We start from the raw sequence: 12,874 nt of genomic DNA, 5'->3' as shown, positions 1-12,874 counted from the left end.
CTCTGCTGTGTTCGCTTCATTCACGGCTTGTTTCCAATCTGTAACCTTTTCACCAGTTCGGCTTCGCTTTCCACAGTAGCGGGAAAGCTGCTTCTTTTAGCTTGAGAACAAGTTTGTGATCCAGTTTTGTTCACATCTTTACTTGCTGCTGGTGATGTAGCATTGTATTTCTCTACAAACACTGGGTGTGTAGCAAACTTTATTTGCCTTTCAATAATATCAATACTGTCTGCGAAAGTAACCTTACAGTTGTGTTTTTCTTGCAGTTTATAGACCGCCAATCTCCATTTTCCCCCAAGTTTATCGGGTAATTTATTCACAACAATCCACATATTAACAGGCAAGTCCAACTCTCATATGTCCTGCACATCTTGCTACAGCCTCTAAGAAAAAGACTATAACCTTAAAGAGCTTTCGTGTCTTCTGACTTAATATGTGATCAAGAAACAGCCTTTTCCATATAGGCTGCAGCAATTTGTGCTTATCACCAAAATGTTCCTGTAGTAAAGCTTGGGCCTTTAGATATCCTTGCTCTGGACCAGCCCACTAGCAACTTCTAACAAGCTCTCTCGGGTAACCTCCAGTGAACTCTTCCAGTAATTAGGATGGTCACCATAGTTATCCGTCTTGCCTTCAGTGCTGTTCTTGAGAGCCCTGATAAATGAGTGACATTGCAATGGATTGCCATTGAAGATTTGAATTTCTCTTTTAGGCAGAGATGCGATACATTATTGTTCCATCACTCTGCTTGTTATTTCCTTTCACATCCAGTGCAGCGTCTTTGGTACCGTCTGAAACACGGGTGTCACCAGTGTAAGTCAATGTCCTCAGATGCACCTTGTGCTGTTGGATGTGGCATAGGTTCAGAGTGCCAACTCAGTGCAGGCTGAGGGTGAACAGCCTGAACTACCTCTTGGGCTTCAGTCTTGTTGCTTGTAGACATTGGAGGAACAGATGTGTCCACATTGACATCGAGTATGTTGGATATTCTCTGTTCCATGTCACCACAGAGCTGTCCTGCTGGAGCACGTTTAGACTCAGCACTTGTACTCCGGCCATCTTGGCATCAGTTTCTTCCTGCAACTTAAGCTGCTCCATCTTTTTTCCAAAGTTGTTCTTCCATTTGTTTCTGGTTTCATTAAAGCTGTTCCATCTTTTTTTCCAAAGCATGTTTATCCCTCAATACTTATCTTGCGTTTAACACAGCTAAATCAGTCTCCATCCTAGTGCATGCCGATGAGGTATTGTAGTCACTCTGCTAGCAATAGAACGTGCTGCACGCACGTTAACCACGCTGTCTTCAGTGCATACGCCATCCTGAAAGTCAGCTTTATACGTAGTCACAGCCTGTTCTATGGCTCTATAAATATTTTCATTTCCTCCAATAGTCTGACCTTCAACATCGCATGTTTGTTTAATTTCTCTCTGTCTTGACTTCAAGGTCACTGCTTCCAGCTTGATTCATGTTGTTTAACAAGTGCACGAACCAGACAAAACATCGACAAATTCAATTCAGCTGTGGGCAGTGGAAGCAGTATTTCAGTTCACATTTAACAGAACCAAGCGTGAAACTACTCAGGTAAACACCACTGTACAGCTTTCAGTCCCCAACTGGACAGGCAGCGCTGACTTTTCAAAACTGTTTCAAACCCAAACACACAGCATGAACCAACAAAAGGTCGCTACTTGCCACGAGCTGCTTCAGGCTACGATGCTTCTAATTTCACCGACATGTCCGAATGCTGATGTTAGTTTGGTATAACCGTCGAACACTTTTGCTGACTGAATGTAGCAACCAGCACAGTTACTGCTGCCCGTGACCCTATGCATTTGTTATACTTGCATGATGTGCCCCTTCACAGAACAGGGTTTCTCTCCACCATTGAAGCTGCCCTCACCTGCATCTCTTCCATGGTCACCCTGTCTTTCCACTGCCTTAATAGTGATAGAGTTCCTTTTGTTTTTACCTATCACTTCATGAGCCTCCACATCCAACGCATTCATTCTCCGAAACCTCTGCCATCTCCGAAAGGATCCTACCCCAACTCTCCACTTTCCGCAGGAATTGCTCCCTCCGTGATTCCCTTGTCCATTTGTCCCTCCCGGCACCTATCCCTGCAAGGGGCCGAAATGCTACACCTACCCCCACACCTCCTCCTTCACCTCCATTCAGGGCCCCAAACAGTTTCCAGGTGAGGCAACACTTCACCTCGGAATCTGCTGGGGCCATCTATTGTGCCCGGTGCTCCTGATGCGACCTTCTATGCATTGGTGAGACCAGTTGCAAATCGAGCACCTCCACTCCATCTACCTCAAGCGGGATTTTGCGGTGGCCAAAAATCTTAATTCTGATTCCCATTCGCTTTCTGATATGTCAGTCCGTGGCTGCCTCTAGTGGGACCCTCAGGGTGGAGGAGCAACACCTTACATTCCATCTGTGTAGCCTCCAACCTGATGGCGTGAATCTCCATTTCTGCTTCCGTTAAGAATGTTTACCTTCCCTCTCCACTCTTTTTCTATTCCCCACTCTGGCCTCTTACCTTTTCTCACCTGCCATTTCCACTTGATGTCCTCCTCCTCCCCTTCCTCCTATGGTCCACCCTCCTCTCCTATCAGATTCCTTCCTTTCCAGCCCTTGACCCTTCCCACCCACCTGGCTTCACCTGTCACCTTCTAGCTGCCCTCCTTTCCTTCCCCCCACCTTCTTATCTTCCCCCTTTCTTTCCAGTACTGACGAATGGTCTCAGCCCGAAACATTTCCTTGGACACTGCCTGACCTGCTGAGTTGCTCCAGCATTTTGCAGATACTTTCAATAGTATGTAGAAGAGTACAGCACAGAACAGGCCCTTCAGCACATCAGACTGAATCTTTCTATTCTGAGGCTGTGTCCTCTGGTCCTCAACTGTTCTACTATTGGAAACATCCTCTCCATATCGGCCCTTTATGTCTGATAGTTGGAAATTGTGTCTTCTGGGGATGACCAGAACAAGGGGGCATTTCTTAACATTGTCGAGGTGTGATGTCAGAAAATGCATCTTCACACACACTCAGGCAGAGATCTGGAGTTTGCTTCCTTACCGGGTGCTGAGTCAGTTGCAGTCTTCATGGCTGTTGACCGCAGTTTGTGGAGTGAGAGTTAGGGGCACGAGGAACAATGCAGTCTGTCTGAACCATGCAGCAGGCGGGCTGCTGGCCTCCCGTTACTGTATAACACAAGCTGCTGAAATGGACGGGTAATCTCACTGAAACAGGGCCAGAGATGTCAGGCGTCCTAGCTTCCTGCTCTAGCAAATTTCTACAGCGGTACTGTAGAGAGTGTTCTGACTGGTTACATGACTGTCTGGTGTGGAGGGGCCACTGCACAGGATCGGAAAAAGCTGCAGAGGATTGTAAACTCAGCCAGCTCCACCATGGGCTCTGGCCTCCCCAGCATCCAGGACATGTCCAAGAGGCAGTGCCTTACAAAGACAGCTTCCCTCATTAAAGTTCCCCATCAACCAGGAAATACCCTCTTCTCATGAGAGTGGAAATGCAGGAGCCTGAAGACACACACACATTTCAGAAACACCCTCTTCCCCTCTGCCATCAGATCTGTGAATGGTCCATGAACACTACCTCACTATTTTTACACTATTTATTTATTTTTTTATAAATGTATTTCATGCTGTAATATATCGTATATTTTATGTATTGCACTGGAAACAACAGGTTTCACAACACGTATCAGTGGTAATAAACCTGATTCTGATTTGGGGTTAGCATCAGTGGCTCCAGAGGGGAGGGCTTATCATTGGCACCTCTGCTGGGCTGTTACTGATGCCATGTGCCCTCTTCCAGATGACCGAAAGGAGTTGGGAGCTGCAAGGCGGAGTCAGTATTACATGAAGTACGGGAATCCTAATTATGGTGGAATGAAGGGGATTCTGTCGAACTCCTGGTGAGTGCGGTGGGGGCACTGGGTCGTGCGCCACGCTGTTAGACGTGAGTACTTACGGGCTGTTCAAAGTTATAGAGCCCTACAGCACAGCAACTGTTGTTTTGACTTGTCCCATTGACCTGCACCTGACTATTTATTTATTTATTTATCAAGATACCGAGCGGAACAGGCTCTTCCGGACCTGCGAGCTGCACCACCCAGCAATCCCCTTGCATCATCACAGACTATTTACAATCACCAATTAACCTACCAACTAATATGGGCTGTGGGAAGAAACTTGCGCGGTCACGGGGAGAAGATACAAGATCCTTACAGGCAGCAGTGGGAATTGAACCTGGGTCACTGAAACTATAAAGCGTTATGCTAACCACTACGCTACTGTGCCGTCCCATGGGATCCTCATGTTATTCTGGATTATTTATCCATTCCTCGCCTCCTGAGAGTGTTGATAGTGGCCCCTTGCTTTGAATATCTATCTTCCATGCAGTTTGTGAGAGTTTAGCGCGACCCTGTGCCTCGCCTGCTGTCTGCAGAGGGCATAGAACATGGAATAGTACAGGCCCTTCGGCCCACAATGCTGAGCCAAACTTTTAACCTTATCTAAGATCAACCTAATGCTTCTTTCCCACAAAACCCTCCATTTTTCTATCATCCATATGCCTCTCTAAAAGTTTCTTAATTGTCCCTAATGTATCTGCCTCTCCCACCAGACCAGGCCACGCGTTCCATGCACCCACTGCACTGTGTTTAAAAAAAACCTCTGACTTCCCCCTATACTTTCCTCCAATCACCTTAAATGAATGTCCTGTGGTGCACTGGGAGTGTCTCTGGCTGTTCACTCTACCTTTGCCTCCTACCATCTTGTACACCGCTAATCAGGTCGCCTCTCATCCTCTTTCACTCCAAGAGAAAAGCCCTGGCTCGCTCAACCTTTCCTCATAAATCATGCTCTCTAATCCAGGCAGCATCCTCAGACAGATTTATTCACTTACCAGGTACACATTCAAACAAACGGGGAAATGTGTTGTTGGTGCTAAAAACCAACAAACACAAGGATTTTCTGGGGGCAGACCACGAGTATATGCGAGCAGCTGGAGGCTGGCGATGGGTACAGGCTAGCACCAGTAGGGGGCAGCAGTTTCCTTCCCTGCAGATCATGCATGATGGCTAAATGTTCTCAAACCCCAGTCCATCCGCTTCCTGCTGCCTTCCAGATGATGCTTTTTATACATTTCCTCGGCGACTTTGGGGTCTGCCATAGTTGGATGCATCAGCAAGGGAGATGAGGCTGAATACAGGGCTATGGTAGGAAACTTTATCACATGGTGTGAGCAGAATTATCTGCAGCTTAATGTGAAAAAGACTAAGGAGCTGGTGGTAGACCTGAAGAGAGCTAAGGTACCGGTGACCCCTGTTTCCATCCAGGGGGTCAGTGTGGACATGGTGGAGGATTACAAATACCTGGGGATACGAATTGACAATAAACTGGACTGGTCAAAGAACACTGAGGCTGTCTACAAGAAGGGTCAGAGCCGTCTCTATTTCCTGAGGAGACTGAGGTCCTTTAACATCTGCCAGACGATGCTGAGGATGTTGTACGAGTCTGTGGTGGCCCGTGCGATCATGTTTGCTGTTGTGTGCTGGGGCAGCAGGCTGAGGGTGGCAGACACCAACAGAATCAACAAACTCATTCGTAAGGCCAGTGATGTTGTGGGGATGGAACTGGACTCTCTCACGGTGGTGTCTGAAAAGAGGATGCTGTCTAAGTTGCATGCCATCTTGGACAATGTCTCCCATCCACTACATAATGTACTGGGTGGGCACAGGAGTACATTCAGCCAGAGACTCATTCCACCGAGATGCAACACAGAGCATCATAGGAAGTCATTCCTGCCTGTGGCCATCAAACTTTACAACTCCTCCCTTGGAGGGTCAGACACCCTGAGCCAATAGGCTGGTCCTGGACTTATCTCCTGGCATAATTTACATATTACTATTTAACTATTTATGGTGCAACTGTAACGAAAACCAATTTCCCCCGGGATCAATAAAGTATGACTATGACTATGTGCCAGAAATCATACGAGCAGAATTAGGCCTTTCGTCCGTCAAGTATGTGCCACCACTCCATCGTGACTATCCCTCTCAACCCCTCTCTCCTGCCTTCTTAAAACCTGACTAATCAAAAACCTACAACCTCTGCTTTAAATATACTCAATAACTTGGCCTCCACGGCTGTCTCCAACAATGAATTCCACAGATTCACCATCCTCTGGCTAAAGAAATTCCTCCTCGTCTCTGTTCCAAAGGGACGTCCTTGTATTCCGGGGCTGTGCTCTTTAGTCCTAGACTTTCACCTACAACAAACATCCTCTCCCTGTCCACTCTGTCTAGCTCTTGCAATATTTGGAGGGTTTCAACAGGATCCCCCTCATTCTTCAGAACTCCAGTGAATATGGGCCAGACTCAAGTCAAATGTTCTTTATAGGTAAACCCTTTCATTCCTGGGATCATTCTTGTGAACTCCTCTGGACCCTCCCCAATGCCAGCATATCTTTTCTTTGTTTATAGTGCCCAAAACTATTCTCAGTCCTCCTAATGCATGTGATCATCGTCTTACAAACGCTTGGCATTACATGCTTAAGTCTGAAGAGGGTGCATGTTTACTGTCAGTGGAGATGCAGCAGTGACAGGTGCAATGAAATCCTGTGCTTGCTCTCCTCATCCTTTGGGGCCACTAACCGTCAGATCCCAGAATAATCTCACATGGAGGGTGTCACCTCTGGCACAGGATTGTAGGGTGTGTGTCAGCAAGATCGCTGGACCCATAGGTCTCTGCCACAGGCAAGTTCCGCCCCTCTACTGTGAGCACTAAGGTTCTGAGTGCCTGCAGTCTTTACAGAATCCTGGAGTAATACAGCACAAAACAGGCTCTTTGGCCCAACTAGCCCATGATTAGATTAGATTATGAAGACACGCAGTCCTCTTTTATTGTCATTTAGTAATGCATGCATTAAGAAATGATACAATATTTCCTCCGGTGTGATATCACAAAACGCAGGACAGACCAAGACTGAAAAAACTGACAAAACCACATAATTATAACATATAGTTACAACAGTGCAACAATACCATAACTTGATGAAGAAGTCCATGAGCACAGTAAAGTTCAAAGTCTCTCAAATGTCCCACATCTCACGCAGATGGGAGAAGGAAGAAAAACACAGCACCCTCACTGCCTGCATTCGGCCCATAACACTCCCCTCTCTGCACCTATCCAAATGCTTCTATAATGTTCACAAAATACTGGAGGAACTCAGCAGGTTGGGCAGCACCTAGGGAGGAGAATAAACAGTCGACGTTTCAGGCTGAGGTCTTTCATGAGGACTCCTTCCCTCTCACCTATCACTTGCCAGTTTGTACTCCTTCCCCTCCACTTATTCTAGCCTCTGCTCCCTTCCTTTCCAGTCCTGATGAAGGGTCTCATCCCAAAACATCCACTCTTTATTCCCCTCTATAGATGCTGCCCGACCTGCTGAGTTTCTCCAGTATTTTGTGTGTTGCTGTAGATTTCCAGTGTCTGCAGAATCTCTTGTGTTGATGATCTGCCTCTTCGGTGTTGTAATTCTGCCTGCTTTGACCAATCCCTCTGGCAGCTCACTCATGCTGAATGTGGTGGGATCTCATGAAGGGGTGTCTCTCTGCAGGAAGCGGCGTTATCACGCGAGGCGCATCCAGAGGGACATCCTGAAAAGGAAGAGCTTCCTGCCGGATGACGTGGGGCTGGCGTCGCATTACAAGCACCACCACACTGGTCAGTCTGCACTGTTGCGGCAGCGGGTTCCTCGTGGGTGGGTCTCTCCTGGTGCTCTAATACAGTCCCACAGATGCTGGAAAGCTGAGATAAATCGGAATGCAGGAAATGGCCTGCATGTCGAGCAAGTGTGTTACTAGTCAATAATCCTTGAGAAAGGCTAGAAAAATATAACTGGCAAAGATCTTCAGCAAGTATGGAGGAGAGGGGCAGGTCCCTTCTTAGGAGGCTGGCAATTGTACCGGTCTTGGAATTATAGAAACATACAGGACAGAAACGACCCACTCAGATATTGGCGCTCATCTACGCTAATCCCCGTTGCTCGTGTCAAGCCCATCTTCCTCCACCCCTTTCCTATCCAGGTACCAGTCCAAAATAAACATCTGAATAGTATTTGTCTCCAGTGCCTCCGCTGGGAGGTAACAGAATAGACAGAGGAGCAGAGTCACAACCCCATCTGGCTGTTGAGTCTGGTTCCCCTTTCCCATCATGGCTGATTACTTTCTCTCTCAACCCCATTCTCCCGTAACCTTTCACACCCTGACTAATCGAGAACCTGTCAACCTCCACCTTAAATATACTCAATGACTTGGCCTCCACAGCCGTCTGTGGCAATGAGTTCCACAGACTCACCACCCTCTGGCTGAAGAAATACCTCGTCTCCGTTCTAAATGGACGTCCCTCTATTCTGAGACTGTGCCCTCTGGTCCTAAACTCCCCCACTATAGGAAATGGCCTCTCCACATCCACTCTTTCGAGGCCTTTCAATATTCAATAGGTTTCAATCAGCTCCACCACCCCCATTCTTCTAAACTCCAGTGAGTACAGGCCCAGAGCCATCAAATGCTCCTCATACTTATACCCTATCATTCCCAAACACTCCCCATAAATTAACCCTTTCATTCACTGGATCATTCTCATGAACTTCCTCTGAACCTTCTCTAACGCCAGCACATCCTTTCTTAGATATGGTCCCAACTGCTTACAATATTCCAAATCTGATATGACCAATGCCTTAGCATTTGAAATGGGTTCTGAATCTGTGCTTGGACTGTACTATGCCCAGTTCCACATGTTTCCAGCTTTTGGAATGAGAGGGAGAGGGGGAGGGGGGTTGAGTGTTCCTGGAGATGGAATGGACATGTCTACAGACCAGGTTACTCCCATCTGTGATCACACTTCTCTGCTGAACATTCCCTTGGGTGCCTGCCAGTCTGATTGTATTTCACTGCCTGCAGGTCTGGGGAACGTTCCTGAGGAGGATGAGGAGGATGAGGCAGAGCAGGACATGGAGGCGGACGACCGGGTAGTGGTGGAGTACCGGAGTGACAGCCGCACTGGCGGGCACTGGAGTCCCCGGGGCTCAGACTCTGACGAGATGGACTATGATCTCGAGCTGAAGATGATCTCAATGCCTTCGCCCAAGAAGAGTCTGAAGATGACGATGTACGCGGACGAGGTCGAGGCTCAGCTGAAGACCATAAGGTGGGTATTCAACTCTGCTGCCTCTCCCCCCCTCGGTTTGCATCCTGTCCCCAACCAGATGTGCAAATGAAAGGTAACACGGTCCAGTCTGGCGGAGCTCACATCCACTCTGTCTGCCGGTGGACGCAGGGCAGTGATTGGATGTGTTTGGACAAATGAGGAGAGTCTGGATCTCTCGGGTAGCGTAGCAGTTAACGTAACACTATTACGGCACCAGTGACCAGGGTCAGTTCCCACCGTGGTACATTCTCTCTGTGACCATGTGGGTTTCCTCCGGGAGCTCTGGTCATCTCCCACACTCCAAAGATGTTTGTATGAGGTTAGTAAGTTGTGGGCACGCTGTGTTGGCACTGGGAGCGTGGTGATGCTTGTGGGCTGTTCCCCAGCACATCCTCAGACCGTATTGGTCATTGAAGCAAACGACACGTTTAACTGTGTGTTTTCATCCACATGTGATAAGTTTTAATAACATCTAATCTGGTGTGGGGAGACAGGTCTGATGGCTAGGGTGTGTACACAAAAGGCAGGATGAACTGGAGTGACCGACGGGGATCTGGCTGGGGCCCCTGTTATTCCATAAGACATAGGGACAGAATCATGTCATTCAGCCCATCAGCTCTGTATCAGGGATTAGGATGAGGAGGCAGTGTAAGGTATCCCAAGTTTCCACTGATAGTGTTTTTGGAATGTGGTTTGTAGGGGAAATCCAGAAGGATCTGGGGGTGGTTGGGGAGGGATGGAAGCTGATTGAATAAACTGCTGAGTGGAATATAACACGATAAAATGGGAGATCGTGCACTGTCAGAGGTTACAGTGGGACATTGATACGATGCAAAACTGGGCTGAGAAGTGGCAGATGGAGTTCAACCCAGATAGTGTGAGTTGGTTCATTTTGGTAGGTCAAATATGATGATAGAATATAGTATTAATGGTAAGACTCTTGGCAGTGTGGAGGATCAGAGGGATCTTGGGGTCCGAGTCCATAGGACACTCAAAGCTGCTGCACAGGTTAACTCTGTGGTTAACAAGGCATATGGTGCATTGGCCTTCATCAATCGTGGAATTGAATTTAGGAGCTGAGAGGTAATGTTACAGCTATATAGGACCCTGGTCAGACCCCACCTGGAGTGCTGTGCTCAGTTCTGGTCGCCTCACTACAGGAAGGATGTCGAAACTATAGAAAGGGTGCGGAGAGGTTTACAAGGATGTTGCCTGGATTGGGGAACATGAGAACTCAGCCTTTTCTCCTTGGAGCGACAGAGGATGAGAGGTGACTTGATAGAGGTGTACAAGATAATGAGAGGCATTGATCATGTGGATAGTCAGAGGCTTTTTCCCAGGGCTGGAATGGCTAGCACGAGAGGGCACAGGTTTAATGTGCTTGCAAGTAGGTACAGAAGAGATGCCAGAGGTAAGTTTTTTACTCAGAGAGTGGTGAGTGCGTGGAATGGGCTGCCGGTGACGGTGGTGGAGGCAGATACAATAGGGTCTTTTAAGAGACTCCTGGATACGTACATGGAGCTCAGAAAAATAGAGGGCTATGAGTAACCCTAGGTAATTTCTGAAGTAAGTACATGTTCAGCAGAGCATTGTGGGACAAAAGACCTGTATTGTACTGTAGGGTTTCTATGTTTCTAAAAAGTAGAAAGAGTAACACAGATTCCTCTAACTTCCAGTTATTTATTTATTTATTATTTACTTTTACAGCACAGTAACAGGCCCTTTGGCCCATCGAGCCTGTACCATCCAATTACACCCATGTGACCAATTACCCTACTAACCGGTTTGTCTTTGGAATGTGGGAAGAAACCGGAGCACCCGGAGGAAGCCCATGCAGTCATGGTGGAACATACAAACTCCTTACAGACAGGGGCGGGAATTGAACCTGGGTCGCTGACTCTGTAATAACATTGCACTAATTGCTATTGTACCACCCCCATTGTCTTCTCTTTCTCCTCCCGCTTCCCTCTTTCCCCTTTTTTCTCCTCTCCTGGCCATCACTTCCCTCTGGTTTCCCTTATCCTTCCCTTTCTGCCATGGTCCACTCTCCTCTCCTCTCCTGTCAGATTCCATATTCAGCCCTTTACCTCTTCCACCTATCACCTGCCAGCTTCTTACTTCAGTACCCCCTCCCCTACCCACCAACCTTCCCCCTCACCTGGGCTCACCTGTCACCTGCCAGCTTGTACCCTTACTCCTTCCTCCCCCTCCCCCACCCACCTTACTCTGGCTCTGCCCCCTTCGTTTCCAGTCCCGGTGAAGGGTCTCGGCCTGAAACGTCAACAGTTTGTTCCTCTCCGTAGACGCTACCCGACCTGCTGAGTTTCTGCAGTGTTTTGTTTAGTTTATGCCAAAGCTTCCAGAGGCTGCTACAGCCGTGCGGCGCTCCTGCTGTGAACATAGCTTCATGTTTATCCGGTGCTCTGATTCTCCAGGAATTCCATAAGGCCAGAAACGAACATGACAATTGTGTCCAGCAACGTGAAGAGCCGGATCGGTTCCAGGCTTTCGGCAGAGAAGGTGTCGGACGTCCGGCTGCTGCTGCAAGAGAAACGGCAACTGGCAGAGAGACAGCTGCCCAGTGCAGGGAGCAGCTCTGTCACCGGTACGGCCCCCGTTCCCCCACACGTGTATAGTCCATGTTCAGCTCAGTCACTGGTACGGTCCCCATTCCCACACACGTGTACAGTCCATGTTCAGCTCTCACTGGTACGGTCCCTGTTCCCACACACGTGTACATCCATGTTCAGCTCAGTCACTGGTACGGTCCCTGTTCCCACACACGTGTACAGTCCATGTTCAGCTCTCACTGGTACGGTCCCTGTTCCCACACACGTGTACATCCATGTTCAGCTCAGTCACTGGTACGGTCCCTGTTCCCCCACACGTGTACAGTCCATGTTCAGCTCAGTCACTGGTACGGTCCCTGTTCCCACACACGTGTATAGTCCATGTTCAGCTCTCACTGGTACGGTCCCTGTTCCCACACACGTGTACATCCATGTTCAGCTCAGTCACTGGTACGGTCCCTGTTCCCACACACGTGTACAGTCCATGTTCAGCTCAGTCACTGGTACGGTCCCTGTTCCCACACACGTGTACATCCATGTTCAAGTTGATTGGGGCTGGAGTAGCCGTTGCGACCTTCTGTGTCCCCAGCTTATGATTACCCCACACCGGCAGTACGCGGTTTCCCAGCAGCCAGTGCTGGCACGTTCCTCTGCTTCATTTCAGACTGACAATGTTCATCACAAGATCAACATTGAGACCGTCAGAGATAGGAGCAGAATGAGGTCATTCTGCCCATCAAGTCCACCCTGCCATTCCATCATGGCTGATTTTCTTATCCCTCTCAACCCCATTCTCCTGCCTCCCCCCCTCCCCACTGTTGTACCCTGACTAATCATGAACCCTCAGCCTCTGCTGTAAATATACTCAATGACTTGGCCGTCATATCTGTCTGTGACAATGAATTCCACAGATTCACCATCCTCTGGCTAAAGAAATTCCTCCTCATCTCTGTTCAAAAGGGATGTCCTTGTATTCTGCGGCTGTGCCTTCTGGTCTTAGGCTCCCCCACTATAGGAAACATCCCGTCCAGATCCACTCTGTCTAGGCCTTTCATTTTTTGTTAGGT

General features: G+C 48.3%; 1 protein-coding gene across 3 annotated transcripts in view; it reads left to right on the top strand.

Moving 5' to 3' along the window:
• Positions 1–12,874, top strand: part of ncbp3 (nuclear cap binding subunit 3) — a 50,423-nt gene that overhangs the window by 29,748 nt on the left and 7,801 nt on the right. For all 3 annotated transcript variants that reach the window (XM_063031486.1, XM_063031488.1, XM_063031487.1), the window contains 4 exons: positions 3,839–3,938; positions 7,646–7,752; positions 8,991–9,237; positions 11,673–11,842. In XM_063031486.1, coding sequence (XP_062887556.1) covers positions 3,839–3,938; positions 7,646–7,752; positions 8,991–9,237; positions 11,673–11,842 — 624 coding nt within the window. The remainder of the gene's footprint in view (positions 1–3,838; positions 3,939–7,645; positions 7,753–8,990; positions 9,238–11,672; positions 11,843–12,874) is intronic.

The sequence above is a fragment of the Mobula hypostoma genome, chromosome 23 (genome assembly GCF_963921235.1).
Source record: "Mobula hypostoma chromosome 23, sMobHyp1.1, whole genome shotgun sequence".
Taxonomy (NCBI): Eukaryota; Metazoa; Chordata; class Chondrichthyes; order Myliobatiformes; family Myliobatidae; genus Mobula; species Mobula hypostoma.
Note: the sequence above shows the minus strand (reverse complement) of the source record. Positions and strands in the feature narration are given on the sequence as shown.